The 21,161-nt window shown below is 42.2% G+C and overlaps 1 protein-coding gene across 2 annotated transcripts in view; it reads left to right on the forward strand.

Annotated features, from left to right (window-relative positions):
- The window catches only part of LOC125450022 (cardiomyopathy-associated protein 5-like), an 87,381-nt gene that overhangs the window by 14,479 nt on the left and 51,741 nt on the right, over positions 1–21,161 (forward strand). For both annotated transcript variants that reach the window (XM_048525956.2, XM_048525966.2), the window contains exons 2-3: positions 11,874–16,587; positions 19,849–19,944. In XM_048525956.2, coding sequence (XP_048381913.1) covers positions 11,874–16,587; positions 19,849–19,944 — 4,810 coding nt within the window. The remainder of the gene's footprint in view (positions 1–11,873; positions 16,588–19,848; positions 19,945–21,161) is intronic.

Below are 21,161 nucleotides of genomic sequence, written 5' to 3' on the forward strand. Positions count from 1 at the left end.
TGGCCCGCTGCTCGCCATGGAGTCTCCATATCCCAACAAAAGCTTCAATCCTACCTTTGGTGCCCATATTTCCGTCAAAGTCCAATTCACATCGTGGCACTCATCTTTCTTCTTTATTCATTCATGTGATGAAGGCATTGTCAGCCAGGCCAGCATTTGTTGTCCAACCCTAATTGCCCTTGAGAAGATGGTGGTGAGCCACCTTCTTGGATGGATGCAGTCAAAGTACATGCGCAGACTCCCAGTTTTTTGCTGAAGCTCCTTAATGCCAAACTTAGTCAAATGCTACTTTATGTCAATTGCAGTCACCCTCACTTCTCCTCTTGAATTTGACTCTTTCGTCTGAGCTTGAACCAAGGCTGTAATGACGTCAGGAGTTGAGCAGTCCTGGCGGAACCCAAATGAGCAGGTTTGTGAGCAAGTTACTGTTGAGTAAGTGTTGCTTGATAGCACCCCGCAACGATTCCCATCACTCTACTGTTAGTTGAGATTAGACTGTCGGGGTGGTATTTGGCTGGGTTGAATCTGGATTGTTTTTCATGTTAATGACATAACTGGGCAGTTTTCAATTTTGCCGGATAGCTGCATTACTTCAAATTTAATGGCTAGAGACTTGTGGTCATATGGCACAGCTCATGGGCGTTCTGGTCGCTCATAGCATCTGTGGTTTAAATGTCTCGGAGGGAATTTGGAAAAGAAAGTAATACTCAGGGATCGTTGTGGAGAATAAGTGTAGCAAAGAATATTTTCTTTTCACTAAATACTACCTCCTTTTTCCTCTCTCATCTCGTGCCTGATGAAAGGAGTGTATGGATTTTTTTTTTCCACCGCTGAAGTTGCCAGTTTAGCTATCACTACCTTCCTCACACTTTTCACTCAACATCTTGTTGAGTTACAAATCTCAGCTACTTCTCCCCTCACCGTCACCCACATCACCTTCCTACTGAAAACCAATTATTTTCCCTACCTATTCTTCTGCAAACTAGCCGGTACAATTCTGTAGACTAATGCTTTCTGACAATGCAATTGTCTCTCCTTCTTCATGGTATAATCTTGTCATCTTAAAAGACACTTTGGGCCCTGACGGGAGAGTTTAATTTTCTACACAGCTTTTTTAAGTGACTGTTTCATATTCACCATTTTCTCTTTGAGACTTCAATAGCATCATCACCATCACATTCTGTACTGTCAGTCACTCTCTAAGCTGCGATATCCTCCAGTCTGTTTTCTATAGCAACAAGACAATCCTGTTAAAAATTACACCCTGTCGATTGTAACAGGTTACTGCTGCCATCGAAACTGAAATGGCTGCCATTAAGGCAGCGTTGTAAAAGGCTTCCAGGATTTCACATCACTCCAGCATGCTATTCGCCACCAGAGTTGCTGGGGAACATGCTGAGAGAGTGACCTTGGTTCCATAACAGATATCCTCTGTCTCTCTGAAAGATGGCATGCCAGTTCCCCAACCACCCATTTAGCTAGTGTCGCTGCCAGGGCCCTTTAGCCAGCTTCTCCAGTCTGCAATCCCCCCAAGACTTCAGTAACCCCTCTGCCGACTGGAACTTACCCCCCCCTAGCAACTGCGCCAACCCTGACTGCAACGCCTCTCAGGCTCCCCCCCCCCCCCCAAGACTGCAGCAACACCTGCCCCCACCCTAGACTGGAACCTAACCCCCAGACTGCTGTACCCCACCCGCCCATAGGCTGCACTGCACCCTCGCCACAGGGTGGACACCTGCCCCCAGACTGTCCCCACCCCCAGGGTGCACACCCACTCCTAGACTGCAATCCGCTGATTGGACCATCCTGACTGCAGCACCCCTCCAGCACCCACTGCAATAACTGTTCCATCCCACAGACTGCACCCCCCAGACTACAGCTCTCCCCACCCCCAACCCAAACAACAGCACCTTGCCACAGACTCTGAACCTGCCAGGCCTCAGCACTGGCTCAGACTACAACATGAGTGGAGATTGCTGAAGTCCAGGTTGAGTCAGTGGCTTCTAGACCCAGGTATTCTGGATTGTCCTCTTGGAATGTCTGCAGCTACCCTTAATTGCATTTCTGCTCCTTTCTACCTCCTAAACTGCAAACATACACCAAATAACAGCCAAGAACCTTGACAGCATCAATGACAAAGTTGCCCACTTGATTGGCACCACACCCACAAGCATCCATTCCCTCCAACACCTAGACTCACAGTAGCAACCGGGCATTACTATTGACAGAAATTCACCAAAGATCCTTAGACAACACCTTCCAAACCCACAACCACCTCCATCTAGAAGGACAAGGGCAAGTTACCTTCAAAGCCAATCGCCATTCAGACTTGGAAATTGCCACAGTGTCATTGGGCCAAAATCTCGGAAATCCCCCCCCCCCCCCCCCCCCCCCCCCCCCCCGCTAATGGCATTGTGGTATTTAGAACTCAAAGTCTGCAGCAGTTCAAGAAGGCAAGTCATTTTGACTTTCTTTAGGGGCAGTCAACAAATGCTGGACAGGCAGCAAGTGTCCCACAGGTAAATAAAAAATAATCTGATAAGAGCGTGAGAACAGAATGAGACAACGTAGAAGGGCTGCTTTGGCTCATTGTGCCTGTGCTAACTATTTATAAGAGCATATTCCACCCCCTGCTCTGGCACAATTACCATGCTAATTTAACCCTTTCAAATATTCATTTAATTAACTTTTGAAAGTTACGCTTGAATCTGTCTTTCAATCAACTTCCTTGGGGATTAGCATTGACCAGAAACTGAACTGGACCATCAGTTAAATACTGTGGTTACCAAAGCAGTGATAAGCTTGCCTCCTGACTCCATAAAACCTGTCTACCATCTACAAAACTCAAGTCAGGTGTGTGATGCAATACTCCCTACTTGCCTGGAAATGCACCTCCAACACTCAAGAAGTTTGACGCCATCCACGACAAAGCAGTTCACTTGATTTGCACCATTTCCACAAGTGTCTATTCCCTCCACCACCGACACACAGTAGCATGGTGTACTGTCTACAAGATGCACTGCAGAAAGTCAACAAAGATCTTTAGGCAGTTTCTTCCAGTCCCATAACCACTTCTATCCAGAAGCCAAGGACAGCAGGTACATTGAAACTCCACTACGTTCAAGTTCCCTTGAAAGCCACTCAACATCCTGACTTATAAGTCTATTGCTGTTCCTTCATTGTTACTGGATCATTCCCTCCCTAACAGCATTGTGGGTCAACACACAGCACATGGACTGCACTGTTTCAAGCAGACAGCACACCAGCAAACTTTCTGGGGCAGTTAGTGATCGGTAACAAATGTGCGTCCAGCCAGTGACACCTAACATTCCCATGAATGATGTTTAAAAAAGGAATCATAAATCCAGGTCATAATTCTTCCTTCATTATGTCACTTCTGGGTAATTTTGTCAATCACTTCAAAAACAAATCTCAAATTAAGGAGATCAAGGGCATTGATTCTTTTTATGTTGTATTCCACAACCAATTCATTTAAGAGCGTGGGCCTTTGAAATTATTTTGCTTAGCTATCCATATGTCATAACTCAGGGGAGTTATTTGCGTTGGTTGTGCAAAAATAATGAGATTACTGCATATGATCACACAGCTAGAGCAAACATTGACCGTGGCTACAGCAACATGGAGGACAGGTATTTGAATTTGAGTGACTCCCAGACCTGCTGAGCTTTTCCAGCAACTTTGTTTTAGTTCCTGATTTACAGCATCCGCAGTTCTTTCTGTTTTTATTAAATTTGAGTGATCATACATACGTTCCGTAAAAAAAATGCTCAGCTTCTTATTTTGAGAAATTTTGTCAGGAATTGGGATTTTTCTGAAGAAGGGCCTAGGCCTTCAACTTTCCTGCTCATATGATGCTGCTAGGCTTGCTGTGTTCATCTATCTTCACACCTTGTTATCTTCAATATTGGAATATGTTTTTAACCATTGGATGGCACTCATCTGGCCTCAACGTTCCTTAGTCCTTAATGAACTGTGCACAGGTAGGCTTTGTCAATTGCTGCCTCTTCTCCTGCTGTTACCCCTTCTTCTTGTCCTCTTCCACATTTTGATCCACTTCCTGAATTTGTAGATGATGGTAAAAGCTGCCTGCTAATGATGGTAGAATGTATTTGAGCAGCATAAACCTGGATCGACATTCAGGGCCTTCAAAAAAGCTGAGCCAGCGCGGGCAGTTGAGGCATTGAGTCCATCCCCTGACTGTTTGCTGATAATCCGTGTGGAATGCCCACTGTGCAGCTGTATTGGACTTCTTTGTCAGCCAGCAGACAGGCCTTTAACTTTCAGGCTTCATTGGAATAATGACACCAAAGACTGGCAGAGAATGAAAGAGTCATGATCGCTGCTGGTATGTCAGGCAGAGCCCTGCATGTTAGAACATAGAACATGGAACGGTACAGCACAAGTGCAGGCCCCTCGGCCCACAATGTTGTGCCGAACTTTTACCCTAAACCTAAGGTCTATCTAACCTTCACCCCGACCTTATACTATCATCCATATGCCTATCTGATAGCTGCTTAAATGCCCCTAATGAGGCCGACTCTACTACCCTCTCCGGCAAAACATTCTATGCCCCTACCACTCTTTGAGTAAAGAACCTGCCTCTGATGTCTCCCCAACATCTACCTCCACTCACTTTAAAACTATGTCCCCTTGTAATAGCTACCTCCACCCTAGGAAAAAGTCTCTGGCTGTCTACTCTATCTATACCTCTGATCATTTTGTACACCTCTATCAAGTCACTTCTCATCCTTTGTTGTTCTAAAGAGAAAAGCCCTAGCTCTCTCAATCTTTCCTCGTAAGACCTTCCCTCCATTCTAGGCAACATCCTGGGAAATCTCCTATGCACCATTTCCAACGCTTCCACATCTTTCCTGTAATGAGATGACCAGAACTGGACACAATACTCCAGATGTGGCTGAACCAGGCTTTTTTATAGCTGCAGCATAACTTCATGTCTTTTGAACTCACTCCCTCTATTAATGAAAGATAACGCACCATGTGCCTTCTTAGCAATTCTGTCCACCTGGGTGGCAGCTATCAGGGAACTGTGAACATGAACCCCGAGATCCCTCTGCTCCTCCACACTGCCAAGAATCTTTCCATTAATCCTGTATTCTGCTTTCAAGTTTGTCCTTCCAAAATGAATCACCTCACACTTTTCAGGGTTAAACTCCATTTGCCACTTCTCAACCCGGCTCTGCATCCTATCAATGTCCCATTGTAACCTAGAACAGCTCTCCGCACTGTCCACAACGTGACCCACCTTTGTATTGTCCGCGAACTTGCTAATCGACCCTTCCACTCCTTCGTCCAATTCATATACAAAAATCACAAATAGAAGAGGACCCAGAACAGATCCTTGTGGTACACCACTGGTAACTGGGCACCATGTTGAATATTTTCCATCCACTGTCACCCTTTGTCTTCTAAGGGTCAGCCAATTCTGAATCCAATCTGCCACATTTCCCCCTATCCCACATCTCCTTACCTTCTGCATGAGTCTACTGTGGGGAATCTTATCAAACGCCTTATTTACATTTATGTATACCACATCCACTTCATCCATGCATTTGGTCACCTCTTCAAAGAATTCAATAAGGTTTATGACGCAAGATCTATCCCTCACAAATCCATGCTAACTATAACAAATCAAACTGTTCCCTTCCAAATGATCATAAACCCTCTCTCTCAGAGCCCTTTCCAATAATTTGCCCACCACTGACGTAAGACGAACTGGCCTGTAATTTCCGGGGTTATCTCTATTCCCTTTGTTGAACAAGGGAATGACGTTTGCCTCTCTCCAATCTCCCGGCGCTATATCCATGGACAGTGAGGACGAAAAGATCATCGCCAAAGGCCCTGCGATCTCTCCCCTCGCTTCCCATAGAATCGTAGGATAAATCCCATCAGGCCAAAGGGGACTTATCTATCTTCAACTTCCTCAAAATTCCTAGCACATCTTCCTTACTAACATCCACCTCCTCTAGCCGACCAGCCTGTTTCACACTGTTCTCCTGTACAGCTAGGTCCCTCTCAGTTGTGAATACCAAAGAAAAGTACTGATTAAGGACCTCTCCTACCTCTTTAGGCTCTGTGCACAAATTCCCTTTACAATACTTGATCAGCCCTACCCTTTCTCTGGTCATTCTCTTATTCCTCAAGTACGTGCAAAAAGCCTTGGAGTTTTCCTTGATCCTATCTGCCAAGGTTTTCTCATGCCCCTTATAGATCTCCTCAGCTCTTTCCTGGCTAACTTGTATCCCTGTGGAGCCTTTTCCGATCCTTGTTTCCTAAACCTTACATAAGCATCTTCTTCCTCTTAACCAGTCATTTGACCTCTTGAGAACCATGGCTCCCTCACTCGACCGCATCTTCTCTGCCTGCTAGGGGCAAACATATCAAGCACACACAGTATGTATTCCTGTAACAATCTCCACATTTCAATTGTGCTCTTCCCTGACAGCATCTGTTCCCAAATTATGTTACCCAGTTCTTGCCTCACAGAATAATTACCCTTCCCCCAATTATAAACCTTACCCGGCTGTATATACCTACCCTTTTCCATGACTATTGTGAAAGTAAGAGTTATGATCGCTATTCCGAAAATGTTCTCCTACCAACAGGTCTAACACTTGGCCCTGTTCATTGCCAAGCACCAAATCCAAAGTGGCCTCTCCTCGTGTTGGTCTATCTGCAAACTGTGTCAGGAATCCTTCCTGAAAGCACTGGACAAAATCTGCTCCATCTAAACTATTACAACTAAAATGTTTCCAATCAATATTTGGAAAGTTGAAGCCCCCATGACTACAACATTGTGACTTCTGCACCTTTCCAGTATCTGCCTCCCAATCCACTCCCCAAAAGCCCGCATGTTGTGTGGACTATGGTCACAAACCAGTTTGCATCGATGAAGTAGAAATCCAGAGTGCTGATGTTGCACAAACAAGATGATTGTGTGTGAAATCAATGCCACAAAGCACCATGGGGATTGCTGACATGAAAACAAAACCCTGTGCTGTCTAGGAGATAGTAAGAACTGCAGATGCTAGAGTCAGAGATAACGTAGTGTGGAGCTGGATGAACACAGCAGGCCAGGCAGCATCAGAGGAGCAGGAAAGTTGACGTTTCAGGTTGGGACCCTTCTCCAGAAACCTCTGAATCCCAGAAATTTCTGAGGAACAGTCCCGAACCAAAACATCAGCCTACCTGCTCCTCTGATGCAGTCCAGCCTGCTGTGTTCCTCGAGCTTCACACTGTGTTATCCTGTGCTCTCTATATCGTGTTTCCCTCTGTAAGTTGGGAGGGAGGTATAAGTAGAGAGTCTTGGTTACCTCCTTGATATATCTGCGTACTGCAAACTGTAAAACAGTGTTGATGTTACCTGTTGTACTATAGACTCATAGCTGTTCAGTAAGATGATAATGTTAACAGCCACAGGCTGTGCTGTCCACCTGGGCTCGACTCTCTCATTGTGCCTGCCGGAGCTGACAAAGCCCAGCAACAACCTCCTGGGTGAAGGAAAGGCACCTTGTGTATTTCTCATCAGTGAGCCCTGTGTGAAGTTGGCCTTCAGTTCAGTGCTGTTCTTCACCTCCTGATCTCAAATTATTTCACTTTCTGATGGCTTGCTTGGTGCTTACAATCATGTCCCCCACAGAGATAGGCCTGCCAGTCCACCCCTGTTTGTAGCCAGTCAAGCTGTGAGATAAACTACATCAATATAGAGGAAATAGTCTCCTTGCATATACAGAAAGTGAAGTCTGACCTGTGATACAATTATGCAAAAAATGTTAAGCAACGGCGAAAATTGGTGAACTAGCAATGAACCGGTTAACGTTGCGTGATCCTTTTAAATATCACTGGTGAGGATCCCATTAAGCTGAGCAATGTTGGCTCTGATGAAGGGTCTAGGCCTGAAACGTCAGCTTTTGTGCTCCTGAGATGCTGCTTGGCTTGCTGTGTTCATCCAGCTTCACACTTTATTATCTTGGCACAGGATGTGGCTTGTCCAAAAAATTAGAGTGTCCATCACACACCACAGATCCACTTTAATGTAAACATGCTTAACCCTAACCTAACTCTGTCACAGCCTCTATCACCCTGAAGGACATGAAACACCATGCTCTGCAAGTTTCTTACTGTCATGTTAACACTGTTGGTAAAGAAAACTTGCATTGATAAGATACTTGTACAAACTACTGAACATCTCTAAGTGCTTTAAGTCCAGTGTGCAGTACTTTTCCTAGAATGCAGTCACCATTGTAATGTATGGAGCTCGACAGCTACTTTGTGCATAACAGCTTTGTTAGGATTATGTTTGAGGAATAAACATTGGCCATGATATGTGGGATCATTCCCTGCTGTTCTTCAAAATAATGTCATTGGGAATTTTAACATCCAGCAAAGGAGGCAGAAGACACATCAGTCTAATGCCTTATCCAAAAGGCGACCTCAGCACTCAGACAGTGCAGCGTCCTTCAGTACTGCAGCAGTCTGTTAGCCTCGATTGTGCTCAAACCCTGGATTGGGACTTAAACACAGAATCTCGAGGACAATAGACAATAAACAATAGACAATAGGGGCTGGAGTAGGCCATTCGGCCCTTCGAGCCAGCACCACCATTCATTATGATCATGGCTGATCATCCACAATCAGTATCCTGTTCCTGCTTTATCCCCATAACCCTTGATTCCACTATCTTTAAGAGCTCTATCCATCTCTTTCTTGAAAGTATCCAGAGACTTGGCCTCCACTGCCTTCTGGGGCAGAGCATTCCATAGATCCACCACTCTCTGGGTAAAGAAGTTTTTCCTCAACTCTGTTCTAAATGGCCTGTCCCTTATTTTTAAACTGTGTCCTCTGGTTCTGGACTCACCCATCAGTGGAAACATGTTTCCTGCCTCCAGAGTGTCCAATCTCTTAATAATCTTATATGTCTCAATCAGATCACCTCTCATCCTTCTAAATGCAAGTGTTTACAAGCCCAGTTGCTCCAATCTTTCAACATATGATAGCCCCACCATTCCGGGAATTGACCTCATGAACCAACGTTGCACTCCCTCAATAGCAAGAATGTCCTTCCTCAAATTTGGAGACCAAAACAGCACACAATACTCCAGGTGTGGTCTCACCAGGGCCCTGTACAGCTGCAGAAGGACCTCTTTGCTCCTATACTCAATTCCTCTTGTTATGAAGGCCAGCATGCCATTAGTTTTCTTCACTGCCTGCTGTACCTGCATGCTTGCTTTCATTGACTGATGTACAAGAACACCTAGATCTCGTTGTGCTTCCCCTTTACCTAACTTGACTCCATTGAGATAGTAATCTGCCTTCCTGTTCTTGCCACCAAAGTGTATAACTACACATTTATCCACATTAAACTGCATCTGCCATGCATCCGTCCACTCACCTAACCTGTCCAAGTCACCCTGTAGTCTCATAACATCCTCCTCACATTTCACCCTGCTACCCAGCTTTGTGTCATCAGCAAATTTGCTAATATTACTTTTAATGCCTTCGTCTATATCATTAATGTATATCGTAAACAGCTGCGGTCCCAGCACCGAACCTTGTGGTACTCCACTGGTCACTGCCTGCCATTCCAAAAGGGACCCATTTATCACTACTCTTTGCTTCCTGTCAGCCAGCCAATTTTCAATCCAACTCAGTATTTGCCCCCAATACCATGTGCCCTAATTTTGTTCACCAATCGCCTATGCGGCTTTCTGAATGTCCAGGTACACTACATCCACTGGTTCTCCCTTGTCCATCTTCATAGATACATCCTCAAAAAATTCCAGAAGATTAGTCAAGCACGATTTCCCCTTCATAAATCCATGCTGTCTCTGACCTATCCTGTTACTGCTATCCAAATGAGTCGTAATTTCATCTTTTATAACTGACTCCAGCATCTTTCCCACCACTGACGTCAGGCTAACCGGTCTATAATTTCCTGTTTTCTCTCTCCCTCCTTTCTTGAAAAGTGGGACAGCATTAGCCACCCTCCAGTCCCCAGGAACTGATCCTGAATCTATAGAACCTTGGAAAATGATTACCAACGCATCCATGATTTCTAGAGCCACCTCCTTAAGTACCCTGGGATGCAGACCATCAGGTCCCAGGGACTTATCTGCCTTCAGACCTAACAATCTATCCAACACCATTTCCTGCCTGATGTAAATTCCCTTCAGTTCGTCCATTACCCTCGGTCCTTCAGCCACTATTGCATCTGGGAGATTGCTTGTGTCTTCCTTAGTGAAGACAGATCCAAAGTACCTATTCAACTCTTCTGCCATTTCCTTGTTCCCCATAATAAATTCACCCGTATCTGACTCCAAGGGCTAATTTTAGTCTTAACCATTTTTTTTTCTTTTCACATACCTAAAAAAGCTTTTACTATCCTCCTTTATATTTTTTGCCAGTTTTCCTTCATAGCTCATCTTTTCTCTGTGTATTGCCTTTTTAGGTTTCCGCTGTTGCTCTTTAAAAGCTTCCCAGTCCTCCGGCTTCCCGCTCATCTTTGCTATGTTATACTTCTTCTCTTTTATCTTTATAAAAGTCCTTGACTTCCCTCGTCAGCCACGGCCGCCCCCGCCTCCCCTGAGGATCTTTCTTCCTCTTTGGAATGAACTGATCCTGCACCTTCTGCATTATATCCAGAAATACCTGCCATTGTTGTTCCACTGCCATCCCTGATAGGGTATTGTACCACTGAACTTTGGCCAGCTCCTCCCTCATAGCTCCATAGTTCCCTTTATTCAACTGCAATACTGACACTTCCGATTGTCCCTTCTCCCTCTCAAACTGCAGATTAAAACTTATCATATTATGGTCACTACCTCCTAATGGCTCCTTTACTTTGAGGTCCCTGATCAAATCCGGTTCATTGCACAGCACCAGATCCAGAATTGCCTCCTCCCTGGTAGGCTCCAATAAAGCTATTCTAAGAATCCATCTCGGAGGCACTCTACAAACTCCCTTTCTTGGGGCCCAGTACCGTCCTGATTCTCCCAGTCTACCCGCATGTTGAAATCTCCCATAACAACTGTAGTGATACCTTTGTGACAGGCCAATTTCAACTCTTGATTGAACCTGCACCCTATCTCCTGACTACTGTTTGGGGGCCTGTAGATAACTCCCATTAGGGACTTTCTACCCTTAGAATTTCTCAGCTCTATCCATACTGACTCTACATCTCCTAACTCTATGTCCCCCCTCGCAAGGGACCGAATATCATTCCTCACCAACAGGGCTACCCCACCCCCTCTGCCCACCAGTCTGTCCTTTCGATAGCACGTATAGCCTTGAATATTCATTTCCCAGGCCCTGTCCACTTGAAGCCACGTCTCAGTTATCCCCACAACATCGTACTTGCCAATTTCCAACTGAGCCTCAAGCTCATCCACCTTATTTCTTATGCTTCGTGCATTCATATATATTATTTTTAATTTGTTTCTCCCCTCACCCTTCCTATCCATCCCTATTTCACTTGGTCATACTGTACAATCCCTTCTTGAGTTTTCTGCTCTGTTGATTCTGTCGTCTTTCTTAACCTCTCTTATTCTCACTTTCCCTTTAACTTTATTCTTAAATTTCCAGTTTGCCCCCCCCCCCCCCCCCCCATTACTTAGTTTAAACACACCTGTGTTGCAGTGGCAAACCTGCCTGCCAGAAAGCTGGTCCCCCTGATATAGCTGACACATAGCTGACACTTCTGTCACAGTTTAATCATATATGTACGTGTCTTACTTTTGCGAAGTATTTGTTTTTACATTTATGCCTATATGCAGTATTTTGGAAACATATACCTGAACCTTATCTTAAAGCTTTTTGTTTGTTTTTTTTCCTGATAGCCTAAAAAATGCCATTAACGACCAGTCAGTAAAACCTAAAGTGAATTACATCATGTCAAGTTCATCCTTCTCTATGCTGACAGTCCAAAGTGAGGACAGTGGAATTATCTGGGAGACTGTTTCAAGTAGCCGCTGCTCCACACCATGGGCATCAGAAAGTACAGCCTCTGATGTTTACAGTGTGGAAAGTGCCTCTGTAAATGCTCCACCAGGAAAAGTAATATTCATAATGGATGAACTGCCCGAGTCTCCGTTTGTGAATGGACGTCACAGCAGTAAAATGAGTAAATCTGAAAAACGCCGTCATGAGAAAACAGATCTGAAGCCAGGTGAATTAAAAGATGCCCTGAAGAAACCAAGAAATAATTCATGTGCTCTGAGAACACAACCAGAAAAAAGTGAACCAAATGCACCACTCAACACTTCAATAGACAAAATGGCAAAATCAAAACCATTACAGGACTCTTATGAAACAGAGACAGATCTCCAGTTGCTAATGGAGCACAGCCCAGTAGTATCAAAAGTAGCAGAAGGGCCCAATAAATATAGAAATGACGTGTCTGAGGTGCTTTCCTCTGTTCAAGACAGTGTGCAACAACATGGTCCAGTACACTGTCAGAAGAAATTTATTACAGTGGAACAGAATGAGCAAAACATTTTGCTGACAAATCCCAGTTTAAACACTCCATTTTCAACTGATGAGCAACAAATAAGTGCTTCTCCAGTACAACCGAGAAAAGAAGAAGAACTAGAAACTAATGCAACACACGTTTTGGAGCAAAGAATTGATACATCTTTACCAGAAAACAAAGAAGATTCGCGATTGTCTACAACAATCAGTTTAGAGCTTGTCCCGGTGTCAGAGTTAGGAGAGAGTTGTACAGATGCAGAGAACTTGCATTCAGTAATAAAACAAATAACTTCTAATGGGGCAGTTCAAGCACACACTGACAACTTGAAAACAACTGCAGATGTTGGCTCAGATCAGTCCTCACCTGAAGGCAAATGTATTTGGGACTTTAAAAGTTTAGCATTTGACATGGATCCAACACCTGTTCCATTAAAGGATAATTCTTATGTGAATGAAAGTCCAGCTGGAAAAATGTTTGCAAAAGCAGTGACTTCTTGTTTTCCAGCAATACAAGAAATTGTTGTAAACCAAGATCAATCTTATTCAATGGCAGATCCCACAGCTCCAAATTCAAGTAGTTCTGTAAACAGCAGTTCAGAGTTTACCAATCCAGTGGGAAGTCTACAGCCAGTAACTAGTAAAGATGAAGATAATTCTATTTTAGCAATGGAAGATAAGGGTATAGAAACCATCGATTTCAATTTGAAAAATTTATCTTGCTCTCCACCTGATAGAACATTTGTTGATACAATATCACCTTATTGTCAAGAAAGTCAAGACGCCACTATAAATGAAAATATGTTCTCTCCGAGGGGGTATCCTGAACAATCAGAAGTGATACAACTGAATGGTTCCTTACTCCGTACAACTTGCAGAACAGCCAAGGATAAATCTCAGTCACAGTTAATAGAGCTTGAAAAAGTGGTGGATGAGCTAAACCATAAAGAAGATACTGAAATTCAGAAAGCCATTTTCAACATTGTGGCCGAAGGCTCTGAGATATTAAACATTGTTGCTCCAGCACAAGTTTATTCAGTGGATCAAGAGGCATGTCATGAAATGCAGGACAACTTGATCTATTTGCAAACAAATCCCATTGAGCAAAGAAAAAATGGATTTTCTGGAAGTTGTTTTAACAGAGAGGTACATGAGCAGCAATTGAGATTAATGGATGCATCAGAGCACTGTGAGCTAGAGCAAACTGAAAATCTGTCTAATTCCTGGAGTTCCAATCCTTTCAGTGGGGGGAAGTGCAATCCTTTCACTGTGATACATTCCAATCATTCTCATAATGTTGGATCCAATCCCACCCATGAAGTTGAATCCAATCCTGGCACAATTGGATCCAATCCTTCCCATACAATCAAATCCAAACCCCTCAACATAATCAGGCCTAATCCTTCCCATACATCCAAACCCAATCCCTCTAACCCTATTGAATCTAACCCTTCCCATACATTCAAATCCAATCCATCAGACACTATTGAATCTAATCCTTCCCGTGCATTCAAATCCAATCCCTCAGACACAATTGGGTCAGATCCCTCCAATGCTGTTGAATGTAACACTTCCCAGGGGGTTAGAACCAATCCCTCCCATACAGGTGGATCTAGTCCTTCTACAACTGAGGCATCTAATCCTTCCATCATAGACTTTAATCCCAGTTCTGTTGAACAGCCCTCTGCAGTTTGTGCATCTGTAAGTAAAGTTGGAAATGGGGATGATGATTATTTTGAAAAGTATACTTTGGTGGATGAACAAGTCCCTGTCGATCTGGATGTAACAGAACTGAAATTTGAGAAAATAGCACTTCCAGAGGCGGACAACACTCCAGCGTCAAAACTGAAAAGTACTTCATTTCCTGAAGACGTAGAGGTTTTTGATTTCGATGAATTTGACCTATCAGGAAATCCTGGAACATTTGATGGCATGACCAGAAAGTATGAAACACCAGAACTTTCTGGACAAATAACCACTTCTGAACCATGCAATGAAAGAAAGCAGGAAGATATCAATAAAAATATTACAGATGTACTAAATCAAAAGGAGGCTGGTTCATTGTTATTTAGCACAGATGAAGGAGTCCTATCACGTTCCTACAATTTTCCTATATCAACCAAATTGATCGATCTTGCACTTCTTGAAGAACCACCTGCATTAGCATTTTACTACAAAGATCTATATGAGGAGGCAAAGGGACGGAAAGGTCAAAACAACGAACAATCAGATGAAGATAGCAGTAATCCTGAACTTTCATTCCCTTGTCAGTCATCTGATACAGATGACGGAAATGGGTTATACTTTGAAAAGTATGTTCTGAGGGATGACATTCTCGAGTCTTCCAAAGAGCCTCCAGCAGAGGAGTCACCTTATCGGCTGGAAACAGTGTCACAAAATGATGCAATTGATTCAGAAGATATATTGTTTTCAGAAAGTGAGCACCACATTCCTGAAATAATAATTGATAGTGCAAAAGTTCCTACACAAAAATCAGACTCTGAAGAAAAAATGGAGGTACAGGAAAAGGCTGAAGATAAGTCCGAGACTGGAGAGAATGCAGGTGAGGAGAGTAGCATTTTGTCAGAGTTTCAATCTGTAAAATATGTGGAAGTGTCTGGAGAACGAGGTAAGCCAATTGAGCTAGTGGAAGAGGACATTAATGAATTGATGAGTGAAGAAGTTCAGGCCAGCCGTGCAGCACCTTTTAAAGAAACATTATATCTAGAAGACATAGAGAAGCCTGCCTCTAATGTTGAAGATCACTTAGATACAGGACAGCTTGCCAATGCTGGTGACTCCTTTGAAGAATATGGTAAGCCCCCAGGTGATGCAGGATTAGAAGATGTGAGCAATACTTTGGCATCTGTCGAAGTCAAAGATAGCCAGGGAGGTGAGTTCAATGAAGAAACATCTGTTTATCAGCTGAAGGCCAAAAAATCGGAGCAAGGACAATCTGCTGAACAGGAAAGATCTGAATACAGAATAGAGGGTGAATACCATGCTCCTGAAATAGGACAAGAAGCTAAAAGTGGAGGATCAGGAGAGTCAATAAAAGCCGATGATAAAGTGTGTGACCAAATAAATAACAATGAGATCATATTAGAGATGGATAAAATAGCTCCGCAGATTGTGATTGAAGAATATGGGAAAGTAGATCATTCTGTGGAAATGAAACAAGAAATTTACGAAGGCGTTCTGAAAGCAACCCCAGTTTTCATTGATCAGAAATTACCTTTAGGATTAACAAAGGGTTCTGGAGTAAATGATGAAATGGAATTGAGAGATATTGAAACTCAACAGGCTGCTGAATGCATGGGAAAGGAAGAGATTGTTCCAGAAAGTCAAAACCAAGAAATGACAACAAATAAAGCAAATTCTCAAATAGTTAATGACCAGACTATACCAGGACCTGATCTTTTTGAAGGCATTTTGGATTCTGCTGAAGAGGTACAGGAGGAAGGATGCTTTGCTGGGGACATTGTGCAACCCTTTCAAAGTGAATGTGGGCTATCTGAAGCAGCAACACATGAAACACCTACTGACATAATAATGCATGAGCAAGATTCAAGGCTTTGTTCCACTGATTCTCAAACAGAGTATAAGCTGGAAATTGAGCAAGATTCCCATAAAACAGTCAGTGAGTCAGAAGATAATGAAAAAGAGGCTCCGCAGCTGCACTATCCACAAGAAATTGTTCCCAGTCTGGTCGACAATATAGAAATGCATCTTCACCAAAACTCAGAGAATTTATTTGTGAAAGACATCAGAGAATCTAGTGATTTGTCTTTATTAGAAAATGTGACAATAGCAAAACAAGACACTGAATTTGAAATCTGTGGCAGAGGTCAGAATATTGAAGATAAAGAATTTCATGACCTTACTCAAGAAAAAGTGGAAGATACACATGTGAAGGCAGAGATAGGAGAAGAAGGTTTAGATGTACTGATTTCACAGAAACCTGCAAAACTTACTGATACCTTTTGCGTTACCTGTGGCCTTTCAATTTTTGCGATTGATAAGCTATTTGGAGAACACCAAGATCACGATGTCATAGCAATCGATACAGCTGTCCTAAGAATAAAGGTAAGAGCTTTCATGTTAATTAACATGCACATTTAGATTAACCTCAACATTGAAGAATTAGTCCAAACCTCAATCTTCCAGATACAATTTAACTTGTGTCATTTCACATTTAGGTTGACCTAAGTTATCCAACACTTATGAAATGAACTTAACTTGAAATTCAAATTGTCTTTTTAATAGAAGGAATACATGTCCTGGCAGAATATTTTGCTGAGCCATTTTTTAATTATCCTACTGCCTAATATAGAGATTTGTCTTTGAGGGTATATTATTTTACTATGTATTTTCGTCTGCCCTGAAACCTACAGTGACAATAAACACTTGCAGTGACTAAGGGTAGTTGGGCGAAATTCAGCTCCTACGTTGTTTCTTGAATCTTTCTCTTATTGCTCAAGTGAGAGAGCAGAGTAGAATACAGATGTTTTTGAATGCACGTCTTGTGTACACATCCAGAAAGAGTGGCCTAATTCCATACTAAGTGGGAATAGTGCATGCGGGACACGCAGGCAGATAAGACGTAAGTGGCTGGGAATCAGAGTTATGGAGCACATAACAACAAACCAATAAAACTGCATATTGTCTATTTTAATTAAATTTCAGGATCCAAAGTCTATCTTATATTAGCTTATATCAATGCAAACAGATTATGCAGCAATGTCAACGAAGGTCAATTTAAATTCGTTATTAATAAATAACGTATTAAAATAGAAGGCTTAGAAATTTCATATGAACTGATGAAACGTTTATACACGAAGGAGTGTAAGATCATGCTGTCTGTTCATCCATTAAAGTTTGATTTCCCCATCAATCACAAATGCTCATGTAACTTGTTTTGTCTGTTCTATCTGAATCCACAAGCCATAGTAATAACCCTCTCTCCCTATTCATTTCGGAACGCTCTCCCGCCCCCATTTCTGATGAAGGGTCTATGTCCGAAACGTCAGCTTTTGTGCTCCTAAAACGCTGCTTGGCCTGCTGTGTTCATCCAGCTCCACACCTTGTTGTTTGTGCCATGAGTAGCCCAATATGGCTACATTATAATCTGTGATTATAGAATGACACCACGTGCATTGAGCCTGTAATTCCATAAATGTTATTAAAGCATATAAAATCCTGAGGGGCATTCACAGGATGGATGCTGAAAGGACTAGAAATAGGGGACACAGTTTAAAAATAAAGGATTTCCCATTAATGTCAAAACTTAGGAGAAATACTTTCTCCCAGAGTGTTGGGAGAGGCAGTGTCATTTTTAAGGCAGAGTAGGTAGATTCTTCACTAACAAGGGGGTCAAAGAGCATCAAGGAAATCAGCCATGATCTTATCAAATGATGCAGGAGGCTCAAATTAGAAAATGTAATTTCATTGGTACAGTGGACATGTATCATTTCGCAGTTATATAATCTGCATATCATATAGGGATAAAGCTGATATTTACTTCACAATATCTTTGTGAAAAATAACTGAAAAGGTCTTTTCCAATGAAAAAGGCTTCATAACATTTTTTTCCGACAGGAAAGCAAAGTAAATGACTAGCAAAGATTACTTTTGGGCATTAAATGCTAATCGTCAGTTCTGAATGATTGGTTGGTAAAATGTTTCTACTAGCTGGACATTTCTTGAAATTTTCATTCTTGCCTGTGTCATATTTATCTGAGTCATCCATTTTAGCTTAGACAGTGTGTATGACTCACATGAGATCAGCTAACAACTATCAATTGGATTGGAGGCCTGAAGAATTAACTGTATGACTCTTCAAAATTTCTACCATTTATTTTACTTTATCTCCAATGAATATTTTTGTTTTCTTAATCTCGTACTTGTAGTATTTTATGTGAACTGAGCAAGTTATATATAGTCTAGAATAAAACCATAAAAACACAATCAACGGGGGTTGGGCAGTGTTTGTGGAAAGAGGAAGAGCTAATGTTTTTAGCTGATATATTGTCATCACTGAGTTCTACTGGAAGATGATCAGTCTGAAACAATTCTTTCTCTATCTGAAAAATGCTATCTGTTGAGTATGATACAATGGTTCCAACATTTTCTGCTTCTATTTCAGTTTTCTAGGATCAACAGAACTCTGCCTTTGTAAATAATCACATAATCAGCTCTGAAAGCAGTCTGCAAAAGACTTTCTGTCCCAACTTATTGTTAAGACCCAAGCTGAGCACCGACATTCCTCCCTTTCCTGGTATGGCATTAAACGCTTTGGAGTCAGCATCTGGATGCTTAACCTCCAGTTGCTGATCACCTTAATGGTCAGCTGATAATTGTTTATGCTGAATCATAGAATCTCTGTGGTGTGGAAACTGGCCATTCAGCCCATCGAGTCCACACCAACCCTCTGAAGAGCATCCCATCCAGACACATCCCCTTACCCCATCCCTGTAACCACAATTTAGTTGACTAATCCACTCAACCTGCACATCCCTGGACACAATGGGCAATTTAGCATGGCCAATCCACCTAACCAGCACATCTTTGGACTGTGGGAGGAACCAGAGCATCTGGAGGAAACCATGCAGACATGGGGAGAATGTATAATGCACAGACAGTCACCCAAGGGTGGAATTGAAGCCAGTGCTGTGAGGCAGCAGAGCTAACCACTGAGCCAACATGCCTGAGTTGTCCTATAATCAATAAAATTCTTAAATGTGCTCACAGGTGTCAAGCACATAGACAAGTAGCATAAACATGTTACGTGTAAAACTACACAGGACAAGCATGATCAGAGATAATGGGAACTGCAGATGCTGGAGAATTCAAAATAACAAAGTATGAAGCTGGATGAACACAACAGGCCAAGTAGCATCTCTGATGAAGGGTGTAGGCCCGAAACGTCAGCTTTTGTCCTCCAAAGATGCTGCTTGGCCTGCTGTGTTCATCCAGCTTCACACTTCGCTATCCAGGACAAGTATGAGTCATATGGGAACTAAGAGGCATTGCATTTCTGAGCTTGATATGCAGGTTGATTGATCTTTTAGAAATGCAACATATCTGTAAAAAAGAAATACTTGTACATTCTCTCATTCCATCTTAAACGTAAGCCGAGTATTCTAGCAGGCATTAATACTTGGCAGAGGATAATTTCATCCATTAAATCACTGAGAGAAAATTACATAAAGAGAAGTCAATGACAGTCTGATTTCTGATTGTGGACAATTATGAGAAATAATGCTCCTCATTGAACTTGGGACTTTTTAGAAAAGTTGATTTGTTTGCAATCAGTTCGGGTTTTAAATAGAATGTTTCTCTTCACAGGAAAAGTTGGATGATTGTGTGCAAGCAGCAGAAGAAAGGACAAAAAGAACAGAAGAATTTGTGATTGAACTCGAAGATGTTTTCAATGCTGTTGAGGTGAGTTAATGTGTGCCCAATGTAAGATTTTCCATTCTGAATTCTATAATCATAAAATATGGGGCTCAGAAGGGAGGTATGCTTACAATATGGTTTTAGCCTCCTTTCTGCAGTGGGACAGCTGTAGTATTCTAACTGTTGCTTGAATAAAGGTTGGTGTTAATTCATCATTACTTCTCTACTCATAAAACCCAAATATTATTAGTTTTATGTGATTTCATTGAGTGCACTCACAATTTAGGGTCTTATGTGTTTGAATCCTTAGCTCTCATTGTTCAATCACATAATCTTTCTCTTAAATGATGACTTCCATTCCTCATATTTAGTCACATGATGACTCTGAGTAAATTGCCCATTCCACATATGTATAAATATTCCAATTCTTCTCTATCAGCCATCAGTTTTCTGTCAGTGCTCCTTAACTTCTTCTAATACATTGGTAAGAAACCAATTATTAAAGTCAATGGCTATTTAAGGGGAAGCTCATGAGGTTTTCTGATTTAGTTCGGTCTGTTACGCTATATTGCAGGAGGGTTGAAAAATTTAAAGTGCAATTAAATAGACTTAGCAGGAGTCATTTTCATATAATCATAGCTGATCAAACGCTTCCATATATTTTCCATACGATCTGCAGAACACTTGATGACAGTATTATGAATTTGAAGATATCTTTACTTCGAAGCATGGGTGTATCAGTAATGCATATTTACTGCAAGTGTAGAAACTTAGTCTGGTAAAGTCCCCATAGTTCCAGAAGTTACTTTCTCATTAGGGAGAAATGACTTGTGTTGAATTATAACCTGAGGGGTACCAGGCCTCAGGCAAGGGTTGAGATTGAGAAGTTAGGGCCTTTCACGGTCACCTCAATTGGTATAGGAATGGAACCCATGCTGTTGATGTTACTATCCACTACAAACCAGTTATCCAGCCAACTGAACTAACTGACACCCTAGAGACCAATGACTCTCCTTGAAAAACAACATTTCTGTGGTACTTAACAAATCTTTTTCTATTTTGCACTAATGCCCCCTTTTTCCCTCTTCTGATCCAGCCCATGATAAACCATCCATTCAAACAGAATATGTATTTTCTTCATTATTTGAGAAATGACAGTTTAAGCATCACATTTCTCCAATGAAAAGGACACCAGTTCTTTGGTCGCATGCTGATAACTAGTATAACATGTCATTCTGTCTGCCTTCCTCTGTACCTTCTTT

The sequence above is a fragment of the Stegostoma tigrinum genome, chromosome 3 (genome assembly GCF_030684315.1).
Source record: "Stegostoma tigrinum isolate sSteTig4 chromosome 3, sSteTig4.hap1, whole genome shotgun sequence".
NCBI lineage: Eukaryota > Metazoa > Chordata > Chondrichthyes > Orectolobiformes > Stegostomatidae > Stegostoma > Stegostoma tigrinum.